A 27,224-nucleotide genomic window follows, 5' to 3' on the forward strand; every position below is an offset into this window, starting at 1 on the left:
TTGACACTTGCATCATATTCCTGATATGCTACAAGTCTCAATATTGACAAGAAAAGTATTTAGGCTTAATCTAACCTGATTACTTTCCAGGATGCTTTCTCGTACTGGCTGCGTTTGTATTAGATTAGATTAGATTAGTAATTCCTAACGCCTAGTTCAACCAGCAAGGGCAACTCCACAAAGCTCCAAACTCGAAAGACCAAATAGCAAACTAACAACCGGAAGGCAAATTATCCTTCTTGAGTCGTATTAAATGGCTCTTAGACACATAAAACGGCGAAACGAAACAAAAAAAAAACTAGGTCATCATTTTCGCACGCTTCCATTACTAGACTCTGTAATAGAGGTGAAAGACTGGTCTAGTGCCTTTGTTTTACCAGGTAACCATTTCGGTAGGTATGTCCTTTTGCGAGCAAAGTACCCCGCTTGCTCCCTGCTTAGCACCCCTTCCAGACCATGCTCCATGTTTCGCAATCCATAAAAAAGCACACCAAAGCAATCCTGGATCTAAGTAGGTTGTTGATTTTTCGCGACTTTTCACGTCTGAGCTGTTGCTTCACAGCAGTTCACTTTCAGCCGCCTAATCGTGCAAATTGTTCTGTTCGTTTGAGCTTGTCATCCAACCAACCACGTGTTCGGTGTGCTAGGTTATGTTCGAGTTATTAGGGGTCGCTTTGCTGGTCCTGTTGAGTATTAGCGTATTAGCTAATAAATAGTGCGTGAGAAACTTTTGAACTGCGAAATTTTCGGATCGTGTGAATCATGGAAGGTAAGTTGGAAATAGTTACGAAAAAAAAAACAATAGATGGTTTCGATTCGACGCATAGATATTCGGAAGGAAAAGTTTCCGCTTCGAGTTTACAAAACACGCAAATCATGCACCGAATAGCAAACGTGCTAAGTGCTTTCACCATTAAGTGTAATAAATAACAAAGTTTGGGAAATTTCTGTCCAACGCAAAGAAATCAAGTAGTAGTTAAGCAATTTTTCTTCGAAACGTAGTTCAATAGGAAACAAGAGGCAACACAGACGTTACTTTAGAATGAACAAATATATGTCACGCAATCGACTACAGTGGAAGACCCTTACGGCATACGGTGATAGATGTCCCCTTGCCATGTGACGACATTCCGGTCGATATCTTCCTCGGGATAGAGGTTACCGAGTTGTAACGTCTGTGTCCTCGTTTTGCATCGCGATGCAAATGATGTTGATGGTACCGATTGGTTATTGCTATGTAAATAAACCCTGATCCTCTAATAAATAGATACGCGACTAGTAGAAGTTTTCGTTTTTATAGTTTACTTGATTACGACTTTGAACGAAATGATGGCCTTCACCTTGATTTGGCTTTTTGTGCATGGAGTTGTACAAACTGCATCCTGCATCAATGATATAAGCAATGGCTCATCGTTTGGAAATGTTTGGAATCGGTGGTATTAGGATGAGAACTACTCATATTTGTATGCGTGAAAACTCAAATATTACCAATACTTTGAGATCAAACTCGCCAAAAATGATTTCTTCAGAAATAATCCATGTGCATTCGATCATTTATTTAGTTTTTGTCACGTAAAAAATCATAAATAAAAATAAAAAATGAATTTTTACCTTGAAAATATACCATTGCCTAATTGACCCTACAATACCTAAAATTCCAACATTTTAATTACTTTTTGTATGTAACGTTACTCAATGAAGTTGGAGCCCCAGCGAAAAAATCATTAAAATCATAACAAATGCCGTAAAATAGCAGAAATTCTCAAATTTTAGGGGGAACTGGGGTAAAACGGGCTCTATAACTCGCTTCAGAGTAGTTGCCCGTACATGAATCATCCACCAATCAATTCTTGAGAAAATTTGCTTTCGAATAAGCCATCGATGGTCACATAGGATCTTGTATTAAGAAAGTTATTATTTTTTTCCACCTTTGGGCTTGATTTTGCCCAATGTGCAGTGGTTGTGTAGGAAAAGATCGGGCTATTCTGCACGAAGTTATAAAGATAAAGGTATACTTATCCGATAGCAAACTTTGAGCTGTTATATCTCCTTATTCAATGAACCGAATGCAATGAAATTTTGAATTTAATAATGAGCTTTGAAAAACTTTTGACTTAACTTTAAATTCTTTACGCGGAAGAAAATTATAACGATTAGATTAATTTTCTAATAAAACACAAATTTATTAAAAACTTCAACATCGTTTCAGAATTTAAGATGCTAATTATAATTCATTTAAATTTCCTCAAATTGATTTGAATATAAATATGTTTTGAAGAAAAGTTTTCCCCGACTGGAGCGGGAATCGAACCCACACTCCGAGGCTTACGAGACACCTAAGCGACTGACGCCGCTAACAGCTCGGCCACGAAGCCCACATCAGCTAAAGCGAACCAAGTGTTCCATTTTCCAGCAGAACCCCGAGCATATGTATAGATATTGTTTGAAATATAAATATCTTTAACCCATATCCGCGCAGCGTCCTATTTATGTAACAGTACTTTTGAAGGGAATATCTTGATAATTATACTATATTTTAGCATACTGTCTTTGAAAAAAATATTCAGATAAGTTCAAAACTTTGTATATGGTGTAATATCAATTAACTTCAGAATTGGCTCATTAGGTGGCAAAATCGGTGCTGCGGTTTATGAGTACAATTGCAAAGTGAAATAAATTGTTTTATGCAATTCAGTATCATAATTTCTATTTTATACTAGCTGTCCCGGCAAACTTTGTCTTGCCAAGCTTGTGGTGGTTTGACAGCTTTTCAGCTTATTTAAGCACCGCACTCTAGATTGGTTTCATTTCGATCGTATTGATTTTCTTCCCGGCTCTTGAAAAAACAGCACTTTATCTATTGTCTTACTTTTTAAGTTGATTTTTGTAACTTTTTCTACTTATAAACACAGCCACAATGAATACGAATCTAACCATGCAAGGGTCATCCCGATCGGTTCAGCCGTTCGTGAGTTTTGTTGCCTCAAAGGGACTTCAAACTCATTTTTATATACATATATAGATAACTCATTTTGGTATTGACTATTATATTTTTCCGAACTGGTTCATTATGCAACTGAAATGAGTCGCATAATGAAAAATAATTGCATGGAGTTGTAAAATGAAAAGATCATTGTATAAAATGTTGTATGAAACTCGTTGCAAAACTCAATTTTTTGCAACTCGTTAAAAAAAATAGTTATTTATGTAACGAGTGGCAAAAAGTTGATTTTTTCAGCACTAGTCGTACATTTATCCAACGAAGAGTGCTGAAAAAACGAGTTTTGCAACGAGTTCCATACAAAATTTTATGCAACGATTTTTTCATAATGTAACCCATTTGAGTTGCATAATGTTCATAATGCAACTCAAATGAGTTGCATTATGAACATTATACAACTATTTTTCATTATGCAACTCCTTTCAGTTGCACAATGAGCCAGTTCGGAAAAATTGGCCATTATGGTACCAAAATGAGTTATATAAAATGTAAATTATGATACTGAATTGCGTAATAACTATTTAAGATACCGTCTATGGGGGTGAGAACGGGTCAAACATTGATACTTCTATAATTCATTATTCAATAACTTTCGCTTCTTTGCATGAAAAAGTCCTTTGATCACTGCAATGTGATCTTTGATAATGCAGGTAAAAATGATGAAACAATATTTGGAGTTCGTCAATTTTCCTTAAAACTACAAATGTATGAAAATTGACCCATTCTCACCCCTTCGAGGGGGTAAAAAGGGGTCAAGGGAACTGAATTTGATCCGCATTGGCAACAAAGCAAGTTCTGGTCAAGGTTGATACTACTTACCAATAATATATTATATGATGGATATGAGTTTGAGATTCTACCCAGGTAATCAATAGGCAGCTAAAATGCACTTTTACAGCAGGTCATTAAATGAAAATTATCCGTATATGCGTCTTAAGTGTTACTTAAATGCAGGTTTTGTCGCAATATACGGCTGATTAAATGCTTATCCCTCAGATTGTCGAAAATGTATGTAGAATTTCATACTTCATCTCTAGCTGCCTTTTCTGACTCACTCCTATATCTCTTTTCTTCATTCTGCGCTTCAAAAAGAGGTAATTTATGCGATTTCGGATGTGCTGGACAGTATTTTTTTGCTTGAACTCCCAAAGATCGTGCATTTGAAATACTACGCAACAACTGTCACATATTCAGTAGCAATTCAGTTACTAATTTAGGACAGTTTAGCAGCTGAACTGCTATTATAGAGAACTAAGCAAGTGGAATGTAGATAAAATGCTGAAGTACAGCAATCTACCTAAAAGTGTGATGTTTCATCGAGCCTTATAAGTGACATTTTCAAAAGGCCTTATTTTTGAGCTGTTTTTTCTATGATTTATTAAAAATTAACTAATTGCTATAGAAGCTTAATTTTTTGATAGGAACTGCTGGCAACTACGAAAATATTGGTCAAAATGCAAGCCCTCCCTTAAGGATTTATCTATGACAATATTCTGCTTTTCTTCACAAAAATTTCTTCTAGGATTACTACCAGGTTTCTTCTTGTGATTCTTCCTGAAAATCCTGTAGAGGTTCGATTCTTCCTGGGATCCCTTCAAGTATTATTCAAAGGATTTCTCCAAAAATTCCTCCCAGTTTTCCTTCAGAGATTTCTCCCGAAATTCTATGTGGACTTCTCTTCATCCGGCACTTCTTCATTGATTTCTCCGGAGATTCCATTAGGAAGGTCTTCCTGGATTCCTGATAGGATATTTCCCGGTATTCTTCCAGGTATACTTCCTTGGATTCATTCATTGGTTTCTCCTGGGATTCACTCACGATTTACTCCCGAGATTGTGTTTGGTGTTCTACAAGATTCTTCTTGAGTTCTCTCCCAGGATGCCTTTAGGAATTTCTCCTCAGAATCCTTCAGAGATTCGCTCGTGATTTAATCACTGATTTTTCCCTCATTTGCTGTAAAAATCTCTTACGAGATTAATTCAAGAAATATGTCACGGATTCTTCCCGGGATTGTATTAGAGAATTCTTCTGGGATTTCTCCTGGATTTTTTTGGGTTTCCTCTCTAGATCTTTCCTCCTTTCATTTCTTCTTGCTGGATTTCCTTTAGGGATTCCTCCCGAGATTCTTTGGGGGATTACTTCAAGAATTTCCTAAGGATTCCTTTGGGGATTATCCTGGTATTCCTTTTTTCCGCAATTATTTTAGGAATTCCTTCCCGGGATTTCATTCAGCATTCTTTCAGGTATTCTTACATTCATTTTAGGGATCTCTTCCTTAATTTCTCCTCGATTATTTCAGGAATTCAATCATAGATTTCTCCCTCAATAACGGATTTCTTTGAGATTTCTCTTAGCACTCTTACAAGGATTTCTGCCGAAATTCTTTCAACGAATCGTGCCAAGATTCGTTTAAAGGTTTCTCCATAAACCATTTGAGAATTCCTTCAGGCATTCTTTTATGGATTCCTCTAGGGGTTTCTTTCCTAGATTTCTCCTGGGATTCCTTCAGGGTTTCTGTCCAGGATTGAGAAAGGATTTCTCCAGAAAAAGTTGTTTATTTCTGATAACTACTTTCATTCACTCGTTTGGGGATGTCTTGTTTTTATATGGATTGGAATGTAATGATAATTTAAATGTTGTATTGAAATTAAGGGCCCATATAGCCGAGGCGGTAAACGCACGGGTATTCAGCATGACCATGCTGAGGGTGACGGGCTCGATTCCCAGTCGGTCCAGGATCTTTTCGTAAAGCAAATTTCCTTGACTTCCTTGGGCATAGAGTATCTTCGTGCCTGCCACACGATATACGCATGCAAAATGGTCATTGGCAGAGGAAGCTCTCAGTTAATAACTGTGGAAGTGCTCATAGAACACTAAGCTGAGAAGCAGGCTTTGTCCCAATCAGGACGTTACGCCAAAAAGAGAGAGAGAGATTGAAATAGGAAATTTATCAGATGTTGAGGACTTACATTGAAGTATTTTATTGGAATTTGATTATTTGTAACAAATATGTTTGAAAAAGTTTACGTGTCTTGTTAACAGCGCGCTGATCTACTGAACTGGCAGCGCTTCCCCTACACTAAAACTACAACGGCAGAATACAGATGTAACTTCTTGACTGTCAGCTCATGCGATGATGGGAGGATAATGCAAGTGACGAAAAAACAAAAGAGAAAGTTTAACGAGCAAAACGTGGAGGCTATTGAGCAAATGTTATTTCATTCCAAATTTCTAATCAAATGTTGAATTCGTTATTATTAAACCTAAATCTAATATTAGTTTCTGAGTGAACTTAAATCTAATGTTAGTAATCGTTGAAACCTAAGCCTATTCTATAGTACGGTAAGAATTTGGTCATAACAGAAACATGCATCTCAATCTAAATTCAAGCTACTCCAACTACAGATAACTCCACCCGATAATTCTATGAATGTTCCGGTAGTTGATATAGTTGATCGATCATTAAATAGTTGGTAAGTTCAGTGATGGTATCTAATTGCGAACAATCATATACAATTAGTACAACATGCAAGTGCAATAGTTATGATACAATGATCTTTTGTGAACTTCAGGTACCGTCATGCAACAAATACCGGCAGGTCAATCATACCTGTCTTGCTAGAAGTATAGTAAACGTGAGTAAATAATAGGAGATAATTATTTTGAATCTTACTAAGCCATTTAATTACAAACCAGGAATTTTGTAATCCCTCCGATCTGAAATAAACTTGGATTACAAAACCGGAAACTGCTCTACACTGCACGGTAAGCCAACAAATTACAAAATTCGTTTAATCAACGATGTCAAGCCGTAACACACAGAAATCGGGTGCGAATAGTGGATCCAAAGGCGATCGATCGGATAACGGGAAAGGTGAAGCACCAGCCGGAACTGAAAGTGTGCCAGTGGTTACGATTACAATGGCAGGGCTGGGACAGAGTCTCCCAGGATCGTCCTGTAGATCTTGTGCAGAACCTGACAACGATGCTATGGTGCAATGCGACTTTTGCCATGATTGGCATCATTTCTCATGCGTGGGAGTTACTGATGATGTTGAGAAAGTGAGCTGGTGGTGTCCTAAATGCGCGACTGCAACCGGGGTCCAGCAAACAACTTCAGCAGACGACCAACAACTTCCGTCAACGAGTGGTGCCAACTTGAGCCATAGCAAGCAACGTAAACCTAGCGGAGAGAAGGGGGTTTCTGCGGAGATTGGGCAACCAACGTTACGAATGACCACACGAAGCGCTTCACGAAAGGGAATTACCACGGCCGTTTTACCACCAGTTGTAGGCGAAACAGCAGTTACAGTTGCGATTGCGTCTACGGAGCAGCCGTACGAAGGGGATGTAAATCGGCCGAGAGAAGCGCCGGCCGGCACCATAAGGTCTAGCTCTTCTCAACGATCACTGAGATTGCAGCTCCAGCGACTTGACGAAGAAAATGCACTCCAGCGGGAATACATCCAGAAGAAGTACAGCATCCTTGAACAAATGAGCAGCCGCTCGGGATCATCGTATGGTGGAGGTTCCAGTAGGCCAGGGCTGGCATTTCCTCACTCACTGCGCGCAATGCGCAGTTTCTAAACGCAAAGCGCAAAGAGCAGGTGGCTACGCAATGAGAAATAAAAAGAACGCAGTGAGCAAACTCACACGCAGAGAGCAGTTTGCCATTACACACTGCGTTATTTGTTCTGCACACTGTGACAGAGTGTGAAAGTAAATTGACAATGAGTGAGGCGAAAGGAAGTGAAATCAGAGACAAACAGACGTAACACTGTCGAAATTTGCTTCCTATATTTGTCAAGATCCTGATTACTTTGAGAATTGATGTTTTCGGTAATGTTGTTAGGCCGATCAAGGGCCTAAAGGTTATGGATCGTTTGATTCAGTATTCCACCACTAGGTGGTGCTAGAGGTCAAACAATTTTTATATTTCATATATCTCAGGACTCTGATCACTTAGAAAGTTGGTGTCTTCGGCAATATTGTTTGGTAAGTCAAGGGCTCAAAATAAATGGACCACTTGTTTTGAAACTCCGCCACTAGGCGGCGCTAGTTACACATTTGCAAGATCATGAAAAAGATGGATTTTTTTCATTAAGTATTCAATATGCTGTAATTTTGTTTTATTTGAACATATTCAAGTTAAGTCAAATGTTTTACAAAGACCAATATGTTAGCCGTAAATGTGCAAAATTTCATTTCATTCGGTTCAATAAATTCTGAGATATAGCAGTTTAATGAAAAATACTCAAATATGAATCATTTTACTAGAATCGCTCTAACTTCATGTAAAATTATCCAATCATCTCCAAATTTGTACCATTTAGAGCTAACTAGTTGTGCAATAAGCGATGAAAAATTGAGAATTTTTGGTGCACTCTATAGAAAGTTACAGCTTGTTGAATATTTTTACGATAATTAATGAAAGTTGCATGCTTCTTCTAATTGATAACTAGTGCCACCTACTGGCAGAATATTGAAACAATTCATCAATCAACTGAAAGGCCTTAACCAACCAAACAACATTGCCGAAGACACCATCTTTCTAAGTGATCAGAATCCTGAAATATATATAATATAAATTTTGTTTGCTCTGTAGCGCCGCCTAGTGGAGGAATTTTTAATCAAACGAATCATCATTGGTAAGTTGTTAACCAGCCAAATATTTTTTCCGAAGACATCAATTCTCGAAGTTATCACGATCATGAGATATTTGGTATAAAAAACTCGTCAGTATTACGTTTGTTTGTCTCTGACATAACAGAAATCACAGACAACAAGATGTGACACTTGTGAAAATTTCATACCCTATATCTCAGCATCATGATTACTTAGATAGTTAGTGTGTTTGACAAAGTTGTTAGAATAGTCAAGGTCTAGCAAGTGATAGGCCGGTTGGTTATAAATACCTTCACTAGGTGGCGATAGCGATCGAGCAAATTTTATATTCCATATATCTCAGGTCTCTGATCACTTAGAAAGATGGTGTCTTCGGCAATGTTGTTTGGTTGGTTAAGGCCTTTCCGTTGATTGGTGAATTGTTTCAATATTCTACCACTAGGTGGCGCTAGTTAAAAATGAGTAGAAGCATGCAACTTTGATTATTTATGGCAAAAATATTCAGCAAGCTGTAACTTTTTATTAAGTGCACCAAAAATTCTCAAATTTTTATCGCTTATTGCACAACTAGTTAGCTCTTAATGGTACAAATTTGGGCTTGATTGGATAATTTTACATGAAGTTAGAGCGATTCTAGTAAAATGATTCATATTTGAGTATTTTTCATTAAACTGCTATATCTCAGAATTTATTGAACCGAATGAAATGAAATTTTGCACATTTACGGCTAACATATTGGTCTTTGTAAAACATTTGACTTGACTTGAATATGTTCAAAGAAAACAAAATTACAGCATGTTGAATACTTAATTTAAAAAATCAATCATTTTCATGATCTAGCAAATGTGTAACTAGCGCCGCCTAGTGGCAAAATTTTGAAACAAATTGGCCATGAACTGTAAGCCCTTGTCCTACCAAACAACAATGCCGAAGACACCATCTTTCTAAGTGATCAGAGTCCTGAGATATATGAAATATAAAATTTGTTCGATCACTAGCGCCGCCTAATGGAAGAATTCCGAATCAAACTACCCATTACCAGTAGGTCCTTGACCAGCATAATAATTATGCCGAAAACACCAACTCTGTAAGTTATCAGGATCCTGAGATATATTGAAAGAAATTTTCGTCAGTGTTACGTTCGTTTATCTGTGACTTCTGTCATACCAACTGCGCAATGAGCAGCGCAATGAGTATGCGTGCATCATGTGTCCTTTACTCTTTGCGTGAAACAGATACATTACACACTGCGCCAAAACGCAGTGCGCCTCAAAGAGCAAAAGATCCGTGAGAATGAGCATCCGTACGCAGCACATTCGTTTGTATTGAATGCGCGCAGCCAGTGGCTCACTGCGTTTTTACACTTTGATGAGAATTCCAGCCCTGCCAGTAGGATCGAGAGTTGGGTGAAAAAGACGAATACCTTGCTGGAGGAAGGAAAGCTTCAGACAAAATTCTCCAATTCGGTGAGGGCCCCGGAAATTACCGAAGAACCGAGCATTCCGGGTTCGTCCATTCAACCACCAAACTCGCCTCGCTACAGTACAAGACCGGGTCCTAGGTGCACTCCCAGCCACGCTAGTCGGCTTCTCAGCAATGATAGCAGATCTTCGACCAGCCTACCGCGTGAGGTCAGAGTTCCCGTCATCCGTCCGTCGTACTTGTCGATTCCTCAAGGGACGTCAGTTTATCCGCCCGCAGAACGCAACATCTTGCCGTCACCGGTAGCCATTCCGCATCAATACCCGAGCCAGCATCAAGCACCGAGCAGCCAACAACTCGCTGCTAGACAAGCAATCTCAAGGGATTTGCCTCCGTTCTCTGGGCAACCAGAAGAGTGGCCGATATTTTTGTCGACCTTCACCAATACCACGGCGATGTGTGGCTTTACTGATGATGAAAACATAATCAGGCTCCAGAAATGCATGAAGGGCAAGGCGTATGAGGCGGTAAAAAGTTTGCTCATGCATCCGTCCAATGTACAGCGTGTCATGGACACACTTCGAATGCTTTTTGGGCAGCCAGAGGCAATTATACATTCTCTGATCTCGAAAATCAACAATCTGCCGCCGATGAGGGAAGATAAGTTCGAGACTATCGTGGAGTTTGCCGTAAACGTTCGGAACTTCTGCGCGACAGTCGACGCATGCGGGTTGGAAGAATATTTATACAACATCTCACTGCTACACCAACTTGTTGCCAAGCTTCCACCGTCTATAAAGTTGGACTGGGCACGGTACCGTCAAACTCTCCCAGCGGTGAATCTAGCAGCGTTTGGAAACTGGGTCTACTCGCTAGCTGAAGCTGCAAGCACCATCGCAACTCCTCCAGCAGGTTTAGACGTAAAGCAAACCCGCAACGATTCTCGTGGAGGCAAGAAAGGAAATGCTTTCTTGAATGCGCATTCCGAGTCATCGGGGGTCAACCATCCGTCGGCACCAACGAAATTCGTCGCCGTCACAGGACGGGTGCATGAAACCTGCCCAATATGCAATGGTGGGTGCAAGGTAGTCGAGAAATGCAAGCGCTTTCTGGAGCTTTCCAGGGACGCTAGATGGGCAACAGTTAGGGAAAGTGGACTTTGTCGCAGATGTCTCCGCAGCCATAAAGGTGTTTGTAAAGCGAAACCTTGCGGAAAGAATGGGTGTGAGTTGAAGCATCATCAATTGCTTCACAATGAGAAACGGGTTACGGTAACAGAAACATCTATTGCACCTCAGTCGCCGGCAACGCAGTCTTCTGATCCCAGGACCACCACCCATACTCATGACTGCAACGTTCATCGTACGAGCTCCAGCTCCGTTCTGTTCCGTTACCTGCCGGTAATACTCTATGGGAAGAACCAGTCCGTCGAAACATACGCGTTTTTCGATGAAGGATCGGAACTAACACTCTTAGATGAGGAGTTGGCGGAAGAGCTACAACTTGAAGGAGGCACGCTACCATTGTGTCTGCGATGGACCGGAGGCGCGGAGCGAAACGAAAGAAGCTCTCGGATCGTGAATCTGCAAATCGCTGGAGTACACAGCCAGGACAGAAGGTTCTCTCTCTCGTCCGTCAGGACCGTCAAGGAGCTACTGTTACCACTGCAAACGTTAGACGCTGTCGAGTTGAAGCAACTATATCCTCATCTGCGAGGGCTGCCGATCCAGTCATATCGTGAAGCACGACCACGCATTCTGATAGGAATGAAGCACGTTTCCGTCGGAGTAGTGCTGAAATGCAAAGAAGGAAAGTTCGAGGACCCTATCGCTGTCAAGACCCGTATTGGCTGGACGGTATGTGGTAAGCTGGATCGCAGCGCCGAAGAGTCAGCACAGTGCATGGTTCACGTATGCACCAACGACCAGGATTCTGACGAAAAGCTACATCACGCTATGAAAGCGTACTTTGCCCTGGATAGCCTTGGTGTTGCCAAGCCCATCGGAAATCTCATTCTCTCCTCCGAAGACCAACGAGCCAAACATCTTCTTGAATCAACGACCAGATTCCTCGATAATCGCTACGAAGTAGGACTACTCTGGAGGCACGACAACATTCGGTTGCCGGACAATCGAGCGATGGCCTTGCGTCGGCATCAGCAACTTCAAAAGCGAATGGAACGAAACACGGACTTGGCAGAGACTCTCAATGGGAAAATTGCCGAATATGTTGCCAAAGGGTACGCCAGAAAGCTGACACAGGAGGAACTTGATCAGTCACACCCGCGCATCTGGTACCTTCCCATATTCCCAGTGACAAACCCCAACAAGCCGGGAAAAGTTAGGCTGGTATGGGATGCAGCAGCTAAAACATTTGGCGTTTCACTAAATTCTGCCTTGCTAAAGGGACCTGATCTTCTCTGTTCGCTATTGGCCATACTTCTACAATTTCGCCAAGGCCGGATCGGATTGTCAGGAGACCTACGTGAAATGTTCCATCAGATTTTGATGCGAACCGAGGACCAGCATTGCCACAGATTCTTCTGGACAGACGAGAACGATGGAATCGCTGTGTATGTACTACAAGTTATGAGTTTTGGTGCCAGTTGTTCCCCTTGCTGTGCCCAATACATAAAAAACTTAAATGCGGAGCGTTTCCGGGAAAGCCACCCAGTCGCCGTAGAGACAATAACGAAACGCCATTATGTGGACGACATGTTGACCAGCGTTGACGAGGAGAACGAAGCTATTCGTCTAGCAGAGGAGGTCAAATTTGTACATTCTCAAGGCGGCTTCGAAATCCGCAACTGGATGTGCAACTCCAGAGCTGTTCTTACGGCGCTCCACGAAGGCGATACGACGGAAAAGGATATGGATCTATGTTCCGAAATAGCGGCCGATAAAGTGCTCGGTATGTGGTGGAGTACCACGACGGATGAGTTTTTGTTCAAAGTCGGTTGGAAACGCTACGATCCACTTCTTCTGGCGGGCCAACGACCACCCACCAAACGGAAAATGCTCCGTGTTCTGATGACGATTTTTGATCCTTTGGGGCTCATCGCTCACTTCCTGATATTCCTCAAAATACTGCTTCAGGAAGTTTGGAGATCCAAGGTCCAGTGGGATGAAGAAGTCGCAGGGGAATTGTACAGAAAATGGCAGCGGTGGACGCAAATCCTACCCCAAGTCGAAGACGTGCGTATTCCGCGCTGCTACAACTCATCGTTGGCACTGAACAGCTGTACCGATGTACAACTCCACACGTTCGTCGATGCCAGCGAAAACGGCTTCGCCGCTGTAGCTTTTCTACGATTCGACTACAACGGATCAACGAAGTGCTCCATAGTCGCCTCAAAAGCCCGGGTGGCTCCGTTAAAGTTTCTTTCGATACCGCGACTGGAACTTCAAGGTGCCGTGCTTGGTGCCAGACTCGCACAGACCATTATCACTACGCTGTCACTTCGGATAACTCGACGAGTGTACTGGACAGATTCTCGAGACGTGCTTCATTGGATCAACTCAGATCATCGTCGCTACTCGCAATTTGTAGCCTTTCGAGTTAGTGAAATCCTGGAAACATCTGAACCCGAGGAATGGCGATGGGTTCCGACAAGGCTCAACGCTGCCGACGATGGAACGAAGTGGGATGGAACACCGGATCTTACGTCAGAAAGCAGATGGTTCACCGGTCCAGATTTCCTGTGGTGTTCAGAAACAAAATGGCCGGAAACTCCTTGTCTACGCTCGCCGGTAGCTACAGAGCTCCGTCCGCACTTAATGGTTCATCGTACGGGACCGTGCGGTTCATTCATTCCCGTAGGGAACTTTTCGAACTGGAAACGGCTACGGAACGCGATGGCGTTTGTGTTCCGTTATATCTCCAATTTGCAACTGAAAGCGAAACGGCGGCAGACCTACCTCGGACCACTGATGATGATGGAGCTGAGAAAATCTGAGGAATTTCTGTTTCGTCTAGCACAGCAAGAAGGTTTTCCCGACGAAATAACCATCCTGCAGCAAGCATACTCAACCGCATCTGTGAAATCTCTTCCAAAATCCAGTTCACTTTACCGTCTTACTCCATGTTTGGATGAACAGGGAGTTCTGAGGATGCGGAGCAGGATCGGCGGCTGCCAGTTTGTCGGTGATGACGCCAAACAACCGATTATTCTGCCCCGTGATCACCACATCACCATGCTCGTGATTATGCACTATCACCAGAGATACCATCATTGTAATCACGAAACCGTGGTTAACGAACTAAGGCAAAAGTTCCACATTCCTCGTATTCGTGTTGCCTTCAACAAGACCCGTAAAAGTTGTCAGCGTTGCAAGAACGAGAACGCGGTTCCCCAACCTCCTATCATGGCGGACCTTCCTGCAGCCAGACTTGCAGCTTTCACGCGCCCCTTTACATATATCGGGATAGACTACTTCGGTCCCATGGATGTGGTCATCGGAAGGCGGACGGAGAAGCGCTGGGGAATGTTGATAACCTGCTTGACCATCCGTGCTATCCATATCGAGTTGGTGCATTCCCTCAACACTAACTCGTGCATAATGGGTCTACGAAACTTCATCTCGCGTAGGGGCACTCCGAGAAAGATCTACAGCGATCGCGGTACGAATTTTGTCGGCGCCAGTCGAGAATTGGCCGAAGCCATAGCAGCGATCAACCACTCGGCGATGACGGAATTCGTAAGCCCTGATACAGAATGGATCTTCAACCCCCCTGCAGCGCCTCATATGGGTGGCTGCTGGGAAAGATTGGTCCGATCGGTGAAGGTAAACCTGAAGGCGCTTCGTCCTGTATCTACGCTTACGGACGAAGTATTGAGGAATACACTAACAGAGATAGAGAACATCATCAACTCGCGACCTTTAACACATGTTCCCATCGACAATGATTCGGCTCCAGCCTTGACCCCGAATCATTTCATACTTGGGTCATCAAATGGGACAAAGCCTCTTTCAACTTTGGACGACAATGGCTTCACATTGCAACGAAACTACCGTACCTCTCAGATCCTCGCCAACCAATTCTGGAGGAGATGGGTAAGTGACTACCTACCAGAAATATCCAGGCGGACAAAATGGTTCGCACACACGAAGCCAATCTCAGTCGGCGATATTGTAGTCATCGTGGATCCAAGACTTCCCAGAAACTGCTGGCCGAAAGGGAGAATCATCCAGACCAACATAGGACGCGACGGATGCATCCGGTCTGCAACGGTTCAAACAGCTAACGGAGTGTACGAACGTCCAGTTGTGAAGCTCGCAGTCCTAGATGTTCAGCACGAAGCAGAGTAAGCCAACCGGAAGTTGGCGTACCCGGGGGGAGTCTGTTAACAGCGCGCTGATCTACTGAACTGGCAGCGCTTCCCCTACACTAAAACTACAACGGCAGAATACAGATGTAACTTCTTGACTGTCAGCTCATGCGATGATGGGAGGATAATGCAAGTGACGAAAAAACAAAAGAGAAAGTTTAACGAGCAAAACGTGGAGGCTATTGAGCAAATGTTATTTCATTCCAAATTTCTAATCAAATGTTGAATTCGTTATTATTAAACCTAAATCTAATATTAGTTTCTGAGTGAACTTAAATCTAATGTTAGTAATCGTTGAAACCTAAGCCTATTCTATAGTACGGTAAGAATTTGGTCATAACAGAAACATGCATCTCAATCTAAATTCAAGCTACTCCAACTACAGATAACTCCACCCGATAATTCTATGAATGTTCCGGTAGTTGATATAGTTGATCGATCATTAAATAGTTGGTAAGTTCAGTGATGGTATCTAATTGCGAACAATCATATACAATTAGTACAACATGCAAGTGCAATAGTTATGATACAATGATCTTTTGTGAACTTCAGGTACCGTCATGCAACAAATACCGGCAGGTCAATCATACCTGTCTTGCTAGAAGTATAGTAAACGTGAGTAAATAATAGGAGATAATTATTTTGAATCTTACTAAGCTATTTAATTACAAACCAGGAATTTTGTAATCCCTCCGATCTGAAATAAACTTGGATTACAAAACCGGAAACTGCTCTACACTGCACGGTAAGCCAACATGTCTATTAGGGTAAGTGTATTTCTTTCCATATTTTCCGGTTTATCCTTCGTTCGACGACTGGAGACTGAACGAGTGAACATTCGATATGGTTAGAAGAGCATTCTATGTGTATTAACCCTTTATAAGACAGTCAGTGGCAACTATATTGCCATCTACAATTTTTTTTTCTGCTTGATAACAACTTATATCGAACTTCTTTTTTAGTTTTCACATACTTGGGATTACAAACAATGCTGGGTATTTTTTTGGTCCTGAACAAAGCCTCAATAGCATTTTGGGAGCTGTTTTTTTTTAAAGACACTACGCCGTCTTTAACCAGAGGTTGCACAGACTAAACGAGCACTAACATGAGACAACGGACAAGACACGAAACACCCAGTGGTCCAGTGAAGAATTTTCCGTTTGACGAAAAGATGTAAGGCCTAGTATAAAGGTTTCAACGCTACTCAGCGGCCGGCTAGTAACCTATCAATGAGATTTTTTTTTAACATTGTGCATAATATTAAAACGTACAATGCATAAAATTAAACATACTTTCACTCGATGTCGTAACCTAAATCGCAGCACGTGATATTCATTTCTGTTAGTAAAACAAACATCCGCAAATCCATGCGACTCATGCAAGGACGATAACACAGAACAGAGTCAATAAACTATCAATCAATCAACCGGTGTTTTCGATACTTACATTGATTTCCCCTATCCGTGAAGAATCGAACCCGTTTGCCGGCTTGATAGAAAACAGGAGGCCCAACTCAACCCCTTCGTGATTAAGTTTTGGTTTATTATGGGACATCAATTTGCAACTATACATTATGATAGTGGGTGCTGTTTCGGATCAGGGCTGGCTGGTTGTAAACGGGAATCTACCAGCCCACAAACAATGGATCCCATAATAGCCAATTCGGTTGGGCGCACTCCTTACAACCCTTACAGCATGGCAATAAATAAGCCATAAAAGAAAATTCGTTTAGCCCTTGTTCCGTTTGTCCGAGGGCTGGGGTGAAGGGCTGCTGGCTGGGGACAAGGCTGGGAATTCATTCTTAAGAATAACCTTAACCAACCAACCAACCAACAACCACTCGATGGAGAAATTCGCTCGGTTCTTCCGGTTTGGAAATAAAGTTTCTGCAAAACCAATCAGTCAGTTGGTTTGCGCTGACGGGAACAGTTCGCAGTAGTTTAGTGGAGATTGGAAAGACCTTTCAAGCGGGCAATTACCTACTTCAAAAACCGAAAGTTGTTGAATCATTGAAGTATACCTAAGTGTTTTAGTGCAAATGGATAACATCGAATTCAAGCGACTGTTGGAAAGAGAAGGGCGAAAGGAATACCAGTTGATATTAAGGCGGTGTAATGAGTTTGGTGTGTGGTTTTTGTGAATAAAAGATAAGGTTTTAGTATTTTTTTTTTTATTTCTTTGGAGTATTTAAGACCAGAACAAATGATTATTAAGCAATATTGAAATATAAGAATTGGCGATTAAAAGTAGAGGTTACGTTGTGGAAATTTGGAAGTTTGAAAGGGAAATTACAGTTCTCTATCAGCATAATTATCATTTTTTGGTAAATTTAGCAATAAATCGATATTTTCTATTTTTTCACAAAAAAAAAAAAGATTATCAGGAACGACTCAATTACTAAAATATAAAATTTGATTTCACAAAACATGTCCTGTCTTAGCCTCTTAGGAGGCTAATATCACTTGAATATACATACAAATGTTGGATGCTGCTTCAGAAAAAAAAGGTTGAGCTGGAATTCTGGACGAGTTTTCCCATGAATTTTCCTAAAAAATAAATTCAGTGGCGATTTTTTTTCAATAGAACGTTGGATAAAGTTTTACACATTTCAAAACCATTTTATAAGAATTGTCATGTCTGAGTAGCACATTACTGGCACATTACAGATTTGCTGATATATCTGAAACATACTAGAGAAATTGGGATTAGAAAGTGCAGTTAGTTGAATAACTGACGAATTTGTGTAAAAATCACGTTTTATTTAAATTTAGAAACACGACTTCGTTATCATTTTTAAAGATATTCAAAAAATTTCTTCAGGATCTGTAGATCCACAGGATGCTTGTGAAGGAATATCCTTCAGAATTAATTAGACAAAATTTCAGAAGAAATACGCCAATCGCTACTGGATTCCTGGAGAAATTTCTAGGAAAAAACCTGGCCAAAACTTGGAACCTCCAGACTAAGTAATTCCTAGAAAAAATAATTAGAGACATATTTGAAAAAAATCTTAATAAAACAAAAAAACTAATTTGGGAAAATTTCGAGCAATGCCTGGAAGAATCAAGAAGACATTTTTAAAAGAATCTACAGATGGGAAAATACCTTGAGAAAACCACAAATGAACTTCCTGGAGGATTTGCTAACAAATTTTTTAAACAAAACAGCTAGAATCCAAAACCCTCACCCCCCACTAGAAGTTCTGCTACAGTTACCTCTGGGAAAATTCCTGGAGCAGAGTTCTGTCATCAAATCTGGAATTTTGAAATCACCAATTTCGATATGCCGACCCGTTTCTACATTTTTCCTGTAAAAGTATGAAAGCTAAGCTATTTGACATACTAGCCGGATGAATAAAGTTTAGTAAATATGTTTTACTAAATCTATGTGAAGCAAACGTGAAATACATCTCTGTGAAATTTCACAGAGACCTGAATGAAGAGTATTTACTTAACATTATTCATATGACCTATTGACGACATTCGTAGGTGCTTTCGTTATTTTTGAAGAAATAGCTTTCTTTAGGTAGTTCGAAGACCACGATTTAGGTTTCTTCTCATCAATCGTTTGCACACTTTACATAAAAGCCTGTGTGCTAATATTGGCTTACATTGCTATTCTGAAATTCCCCGTAGGTATATATTGAAAATCACAAACAAAATTTGAATATTTTTCCTTTTAATAAATTTATCTGAAAAATCTTTAAAATTTGAACACAAATATCAAGAATACTGTATCAATCGCACTGCCCATAATCGCATAGTTGAAGTAAGCGCTACCGTCGTGCGGGGCTACTTTTGAAATACGGGGCTACTTTGGACACTTTTGAATATGGATTTTTTGAATTTGAAATATCGTTCAAATCTGTTTGGTGTCTTTGGGACTATTATGACGCAATATTTTCCCCTTCATTTGGTTGAAATTGTTTTTCAAACAAACTCTTTATTGCTTGTCAGGAGGCGAAAAAACATCGGATGAATCATAAAAATATACATAACGTATCAGAACATTTGCTCTGTAAGCATTGTTACTGCAGTTCATAAATTTCAAAGGGTTGCTCAATTCGTGCAAGAAGTATCGACGTAGCATATACAATCGAATATTTATATGGATACACAATATAAATGACCGTTTCACCTAAATAAAGGAATGATGGCCCCCAGACAGCCTTTAAGTCTATATTAAAATATCACGCTGCTCATAATACCAAAGGTAGCACAGAACCACCTAAAAACGCATATATTTATTGAAATCATGTATGATATAGTATACAACAGTATTGGTACAAAGGAGTATTCTAAATAAACCCGGAATTTTAACTGCAGTTTTGTTTTAATTATGAATGTCCAAAGTAGCCCCCCTCTGGTTCTATATGATATGTATCCGATTGATGTATGGACAACTTTTTTTGTTTATGGATGGATTTAGTTCAAATTTTGCATGCATCCTACATACATACTCACAATTATTATGTGTAAAAATTGTGGAAATACATTCACTACTCTGGGAGTTATAATGTCATAAAGTTGAAAAACCATTAAAAAGTGTATAAAGAAGCCCCGCACGACGGTACTGTAGTTTTAAACACACTTTTGAAATTTTAACAATGATTAATAAAAAGTTTATGATTTTATTCACGTTGATATCTAGCTAGTGATTAGATCTTGTGCTCTATTGAATAAAGCTGGTGACAATTATGCACATTTGATAGATATTAGCTTGTGAATGCTGACATTGTCAATGGTGATTACGTCAACTATGCGATTATGGGCAGCGCAGTGGAAATGACATTTAGATGTTAATACAAAGAAGGAGATAACGAACAGTGGAAGTATTTTTACAATTTTACAAATGAACAGTTTTTACGGAAGCTAATGTTGCCAATTATTAGGCTTTAGCGACTAAAAATTAACACCAGAAATTGGAATCCTCTTGAAATCTCTTCAGGAGTTCCTTCGGGATTCCCTTCAAAAGTTACGAAAGAAGTTTTTTCAAGATATTTACTGAAACTACCACAGAAAGTACTTAATTCAGAGATTCCTCCAGGGGTTCCTTCTGGAATTCCTGCGGGAGTTTCGTCTGGAAATTATCCATGACTTTGTTCGTGGAATCCTCCAAGAGCTTCTGCTGGATTCCCTCCAGAATCGTCTTTGGAATTGCTTCAAGATTTCGTACTGGTATTCCTCAAATTGTTCCTTCAGATAACCCTTCAGGAGTTTTTTTTTCTGGAAATCCTCCAAAAACCAGATTACGAAAATAATGGATTTCTTTTTGTAATCTAAATTTGAATTTGTCCCTAGAATACGTGTTTCTAATGACTATATAGACGACTATATATGACAGCGAGTTCGCGGCCGCCCACGAAGTCACCTACCTCTACCGGGTTCTCTGCTGAATATTGTTTTCGCTATTCTTTCTTCCGACATTCGCACTACGTGTCCAGCCCACTGAAGTCTGTCGTATTTTATACATTCCACAATATTCACATCTTCGTACACTCGGTACAACTCGTGATTTATGCGCCTGCGCCACACTCCATTTTCTTGTTTCCCACCGAGAATTGTCCGCAGCACTTTGCGCTCAAAAACTCCAAAAGCTTTTCGGTCTACCTCCTTCAACGTCCACGCTTCGTGATCGTAGAGGGCAACCGGAAGAATCAGCGTCTTATACAGAGCGAATTTTGTTTGCGTTTGCAAGTTACGGGACCTAAGCTGGCTACGCAATCCGTAAAAGGCCCTATTCGCAGCTGCAATACGCCTTTTCACTTCACGGGAAACGTCCTCGCTGCCTCTCTATTCAAAGGAGCATAAGCTTCCTCCACTGCCCTACGATCGATGCTGATGAGATCAATATCGTCCGCAAAAGCGAGGAGCATGTGCAACCGTGTGATGATAGAGCCATTCCTCTGCACGCCTAACCTCCTAATCGCTCCTTCGAGTGCAATGTTGAACAATAAATTTGAAAGAGCATCCCCCTGCTTCAATCCATCCAAGGTCACAAACGACGTAGATTAGTTTCGCCGGAAAACCATGTTCTGACATTATCTGCCAAAGCTTATTTATTTTCACTGAATCGTACGCTGCTTTGAACAGATGGTGAGTCCATAAGTTATATTCCCGAAATTTATCTAGGATCATCCACAGGATAAACATTTGATCCGTCGTTGATCGGCCCTCACGAAAATCAGCCTGGTATTCGCCGACGAAGGACTCCTCAAGAGGTAGCAGTCTGTTGAACAGGACACGTGACCGTATATTATACACCGAATTTAAAAGGTTAATCCTTCAAGTTCGACCGGGATCTCGTCCTTCCCAGCAGCCTTGCTGTTTTTCAGCTCCTTAAGGGCCTTTTTAACCTCATCCCAGTGTTGGTGGTTTTGTCTGTCAGCAAATTTCCTTCCCGGTCAACCATTACGTTGGCGTCGCTGAGCGGTACATATTACCTCTTGTGCTGTTGTTGTCATTGCTTCGTGGATAACTCGTGGATAAGCTGTTGACATCTCCAGATCCGTTGGTATCTCCTATCCTCTCGTCTAGCTTCTGATGGTACTGTGCAGCAACCCCTTCGGCTGAAAAGCGCTGGATATTGAAACGCATCGTCCAGTTGTTTCTTGATCTCGTGACGCTGAATAATCGCGCCCGAATTTTTGCGGCTACAAGATAATGATCCGAGTCAATGTTCGGGCCTCTGTAGGACCTCACATCTATGACGTCCGAAAAATGTCGCCCGTCGACCAGCACGTGGTCTATCTGGGAGCAAGTGTCACAACTCAGGTGTCGCCAGGTGTGTTTTCGGATAGGGGCCGTTCATAAACCACGTAGACTTTTTGGGGGGAGGGGGGGGTCTGACCAAAGTCTACGCTCCATACAAATTTTATTTTTTTTGTATGGACAAAAGTCTACGAGGGGGGAGGGGGGGGGGTCTGAAATGACCAAATTTTTGTCTACGTGGTTTATGAACAGCCCCATATTCTTACGTGCGAAGTAGGTACTGCCATCCCTCTAGCAACAGCGAATGTCACAAGGCGCAGACCATTTTCGTTGGTAACAGAATGAAGGCTTTCCGTTCCAATGATAGGCCGAAAGAAACTTTCTCTGCCGATCTGCGCATTTGCGTCTCCGATGACTATTTTGACATCTTGTTTTGGGCACTCTCCGTAGGCCTTATCAAGGCTCTCATAGAACTCATCCTTCATGTCATCGGGTTTGTCGTTCGTTGGCGCATAAATGCTGATCAGGCTGTAGTTGAAGAATTTTCCTTTCATCCTCACCTCAACACACAGATTCGATCGCTTATCGGCTTCCACCGAATAACTCGCTTCATCTGCTTCTTTATCACTATAAAGCCAACTCCGCGTTCTGCCTCATCGCCGCCGCTGTAGTAGATGTGGTACTTGAATGAAGTGTTGGCGATGGGACACTTGAATGAAGTGTCCACCGCTCGGAATTCATGTTCTCCAGTTTTGGGCCAGCGTATCTCCTGGATAGCAGCCACATTAACGCCGACATTCTGCATTTCACGAGCTAGGAGTCCAACATGTGCTGGTTTTTTCAAAGTTCTCACGTTCCAAGATCGGACTTTCCAATCGTTGTCCTTTATTCGTTGCCGGGTCTGTTGCCGTTGAATCAATCCGTTTACTCTACTATTGCTTTTCTGGGTGTTTGAGGGTTTTCAGCAGGCTACCTTTACCGGGGCCACGCTGCCTACATTGCGTTGAAGGGACTGCCTTATTAGGTATATTAGGTATTAAGTATATAGCTGACGCGATACAGCATTTCATACTCAGCCGCTGGATGCCAGAACAGACGCTATTTGAGCCGCACCTCCTTGGTGAACAGACGCTCGGGACGTACCTCCTCAATCTAGTTGAAGTCAGAAGGACGACAGTGCCCAGTGCTGCACTACCAGCTAAGCACACAACTCTTAGCTGGCGGTCTTTGTCATCGTTTGACCCAATGAATCAAAATTCAACCATCGCGCAACAATAATGACAATGTCGCAACCTGTATTTGTTGCGACAAACAAACCCATGCGACATAAGTTTGTCCCAACTTGAAAATAATGGGATTAACATCGTACACTCAGGCAAATAAACCTAAGATTATCATAAGGTCTAACGTATGAAATGGCCTTTAAACCATTCATAACGGCTAGAACGATTTTCATAATGTCGGTCTATGACGCAGAATCGACTCACAGTTTAGCTTTTATACACATTTAGCAACACGATATTCTCAAGCGTCGATAGCCGCGTGGGTTGGGCACGAGCTCAGTGATGTCGACGATCATGGATCAATTCCAGTCTGCATCATTTTGTGATTTTTCTGCTCATTTCATAAGTTTATCTTATGTAATTAGGTCATAACAAGCATGTTCAATTTCATAAGGTATTCTTATGGCATCCATACTTTACAGTTATGGCTAATTTTCATAAGGTATTTTGATGAATTTCGGTAGTTTACTTCGCTGAGTGTAGGGTAACCAATATAATTTGGACCCCCATATATTTTGGACCCCCTAGGTCGTATTATCACAACTTACACAGGTTTAATGATAGGAAGACGAAAATTTTTAGAATCATTCGCTAAATAAGATTGCTCTGCACGGGCAGCAATCATTTCCTTACTGGAAATATCCTTATTTGCCTTGAAATTAATTTTTGCCAATCTCGTCATCCGTGCGAGTGTCGTTCATGTTTACAAAAAGAGATTGCGGTGTTGAGGAAACTTGCAGATGTAAACAAAAATGTTTATCATTCTAGCGCATTAAATTCGCAATTTTCGTCTAATCAGCCTTTGTCAACCAAGTAATTAGGATGTGATCCAGCATATTCAAGCGGCAAAATGTTCCAAAATAGTTTCAAACGAGTTTAAACACCGGGTGTCCAAAATATATACTGAGGAGGGTCCAAAATGTATTGGGGTGTCCAAAACAGTGAAAACTGATGCTTCAAAAATCAGTAATTTTCATCAAATTTTCAGCCAGAAATGACTTTGTGGGTATTTTTGACGGACAGTGGAGGCTTTTACGAATATACTAACATTATTATTATGTGTAAATACCCTCTGAATCTGTTTGATTTTGACTTAAATTCAAACTAATGTCCTCTAGGGGTCCAAAATTCAACCGTTACCCTACACCACGAGTTTAAAGATTTTTAAGCCTTGCATTGCGATTTTCGAACGGTAACTTCGAGTCGGTAAACACTGCAACTCTGGTGAAGCTCCATCATCAAACAGTTTCGACTTTGGGTTTTTTTTTATTTTTTTATTTTTTATTCCTGTTCGGGTTTGTCACTGCGACCAGTTTTTAGATCTATTGTTACATTACCCGTATCCTTAGTGTAGTGCATGTCGCATTACTCAATTGCCATTGAGGGGCAATAAAGTATCGATTTTGATACAGTTTTTGTTTTGTTTTCTTAGAAAACAAAACAAGAGTACTGATATTGGCCATGCATCGGAAACCTAGCATCACCCTTGTTTCACTGCTAAATTCTCCCCAGTAGGAAGTTTAGGACCCGGGTTGTAACATTAGCAGCAATATCATTCCAATAATGGAACATGTGTTCAGTAATAAGGAATCTAGTATGTTCCTTGCGTACTAGCACTTTCCAGTCTTCGAAGAGTTAGTACATACATATGGATCCCTAACCCAATTTGATTTCCTTTGCATTAAGTTCAGCCTCAGATGGTGAGGTTTTTAACTATATGCAAAGTAAAGTTGGTAAACTCAGTTTTATTCAAAAACTGGAAGTCACCAAAACACCAGCAGTAAGGACAAAATACTATAATTCCTTGAATTAAGAGAACACATATTCCAAAATTGAAAAATAGGACGACACTAGATTTCGGTTTGGTAGATCTATCACCGCAACGCAACCCTAAATGGCGATCTACCCACGCTACGGGCTCCGTTAAAGATCGAGCATCTTTCAAACCCCCTCAACCATTCATCCCTCAGCACGGGTCGCCTGACACCTTGGATTGGGGTTACCTGTTTGGTGGACTTTTACCTCCGGAACAGGTGGTCCGTAGTGCTATTCTAAGCCGACAGCTACACGACTTTGGGTTAGCAATAATTGATTATTCACGAGTTGAAAAGTACGCAACAAATTCAGCTTCCGTTTTGTCTGCAACAAATATTTCGAGATCATGTCATTATCTGTTACCAGTAGGCACCTTCTTTGTTGCTTGTTTTGTGCCTCTTTTGTCTGACAATTCTCTTCGCTGGTTTGACCCTGAGTTTGACCCATGGAAGCATGAAGTAAGAATAGAGCTATGTTGGACGCTCTCCTTATCGTCTTACCATTTGGCAGCCCAGACGTCAAAAGGTAACTGCGGATAATTTATACTAGGTGAAGTCTAAGAATTGGAAATTTGTTGTATTATGTTGTACTGTGATGTTAAAACGTTTTGACGCCTTTTTGGTCTGATTTTTCACTATAACTCGTAAATTCGACCGCAAACTCTCAAATATTTTTGCATTTTCGGATTCTTTGTAAAATTTCCAATAAGTTTAATATGTTGAACAGTTAGTTTTCATTGAAAAAGTATGTTAAAAATGGAAATGGGTAGCGTGACGAAATAGAAAATAGTTTCTAAGTTATTTCTTATCAGTGAATCGACAGGCATATCGAAAATTAGTAAGACTTTATTTTGGCATCTACATTTTTGGAAAGAAACATGATATTTTTAAAGCACTAAAACATCCTTTCAACCCACTGCATCATTGTTTGTATTGAACAGGCTTCGACTACGTCATCAAGCGACCACCACAGGCCAAGATATGTTTCGGATCCACCATCCAGAGAGAGGCGGTTCCCCTCAAAGGACCCGCTTGCAGCTCCATTATGCGACGCACCATGCCCGAAATGGCCGGAGAGAATCTGGCCCCGGGATCGTACAACATAACGTACTATGACAAACCGTCTCATCCGGTGCTGCAGAAGGTTTGCAGCAGCCGAGGCTACGGATCGCTGTCTGCTACCACGATTCGGTTCAAATTCGACGAAGTTAGCAGCACTCCGGGTATGGGAGAATACGATACGACCAAGGTGAAACCGTTGAGACCCTCCAGTTACCCGTTTGGGGTGAAAGTTCCACGATGGAAGGAGAAACCCAGCCCAGCTGTGCCAGGGTAAGACAGAATTCGATATTATTAAAAGTCAGAAGTCCTCAATTTGGAAGGAATATTTTATCCCAAGCAACAATTTGAAGTCCAAATTCATTTTGGTTTTATGATAGTTCTAATAATATTTGTGAATACGGTTGACATACAATGTTTCTTGGAATAGGCAATAGTCCATAGCAATCCAAGAACTTCATGAACACTTTTTTTTCCTCCAGACCCGGAACCTACTGCTGCAAGCAAAGAAAAGACATCCGGCTGCAATCATTTGGGGGTAAAATCAAAATCATTCCAGCAACGATGACAATCTGCAAGACGGACAACTTCGACAAGTGCTACCGGTGTGATCAGACACCGCAGGTGGACTATTGGAAACACTTCAAGAGCGAGCGTAGTCTCTGTCGGAGGTGCATGGAGAAGGAGATCGACGACGCCAAGTACCGGTCGAAAACGAAGTCCGTCATGATGAAACGGTTGGCGACTCTCAAGGAGTTTCAGGTATGTAGTAGGTGGATCTTAGATATCGGAGAACTGTGAATTTGACATGGGCATTTATGTTTGTTTCAGCGAATACGTCACTGTTCCTACTATCACAAGCATGACCATACGACGGCGGCAATTCAGTTTGTAAGCAATCGTGACTTGAAGCGAAAATTTAGAATCGAAAATTATCTGTCGATGTATGAATAAACTGAGTACATGATTCAACAAAATGTT

At 41.1% G+C, this 27,224-nt stretch overlaps 2 protein-coding genes across 4 annotated transcripts; both read left to right on the top strand.

Annotated features, from left to right (window-relative positions):
- The first annotated feature begins 321 nt into the window (after positions 1-321).
- LOC115268230 (uncharacterized) lies at positions 322-27,224 on the top strand. 3 transcript variants are annotated; one of them, XM_062859825.1, is made up of 4 exons: positions 322-769; positions 26,126-26,516; positions 26,726-27,005; positions 27,075-27,224. In XM_062859825.1, the coding sequence occupies exons 1-4, from the start codon at positions 763-765 to the stop codon at positions 27,195-27,197; spliced, it is 801 nt and encodes a 266-aa protein (XP_062715809.1). In that variant the 5' UTR covers positions 322-762; the 3' UTR covers positions 27,198-27,224. The 3 variants fall into 3 exon arrangements, with proteins under 3 accessions (XP_062715809.1, XP_062715808.1, XP_062715810.1); XM_062859824.1 differs by lacking the exon at positions 322-769 and adding an exon at positions 16,509-17,500; XM_062859826.1 differs by lacking the exon at positions 322-769 and adding an exon at positions 25,852-26,022.
- On the top strand, positions 6,041-16,123 carry LOC134289483 (uncharacterized). Its single transcript, XM_062855356.1, has 4 exons — positions 6,041-6,636; positions 6,698-7,535; positions 9,890-15,992; positions 16,054-16,123. The coding sequence occupies exons 2-3, from the start codon at positions 6,803-6,805 to the stop codon at positions 15,355-15,357; spliced, it is 6,201 nt and encodes a 2,066-aa protein (XP_062711340.1). The 5' UTR covers positions 6,041-6,636; positions 6,698-6,802; the 3' UTR covers positions 15,358-15,992; positions 16,054-16,123.

This window comes from Aedes albopictus, chromosome 3 (genome assembly GCF_035046485.1).
Source record: "Aedes albopictus strain Foshan chromosome 3, AalbF5, whole genome shotgun sequence".
Taxonomy (NCBI): Eukaryota; Metazoa; Arthropoda; class Insecta; order Diptera; family Culicidae; genus Aedes; species Aedes albopictus.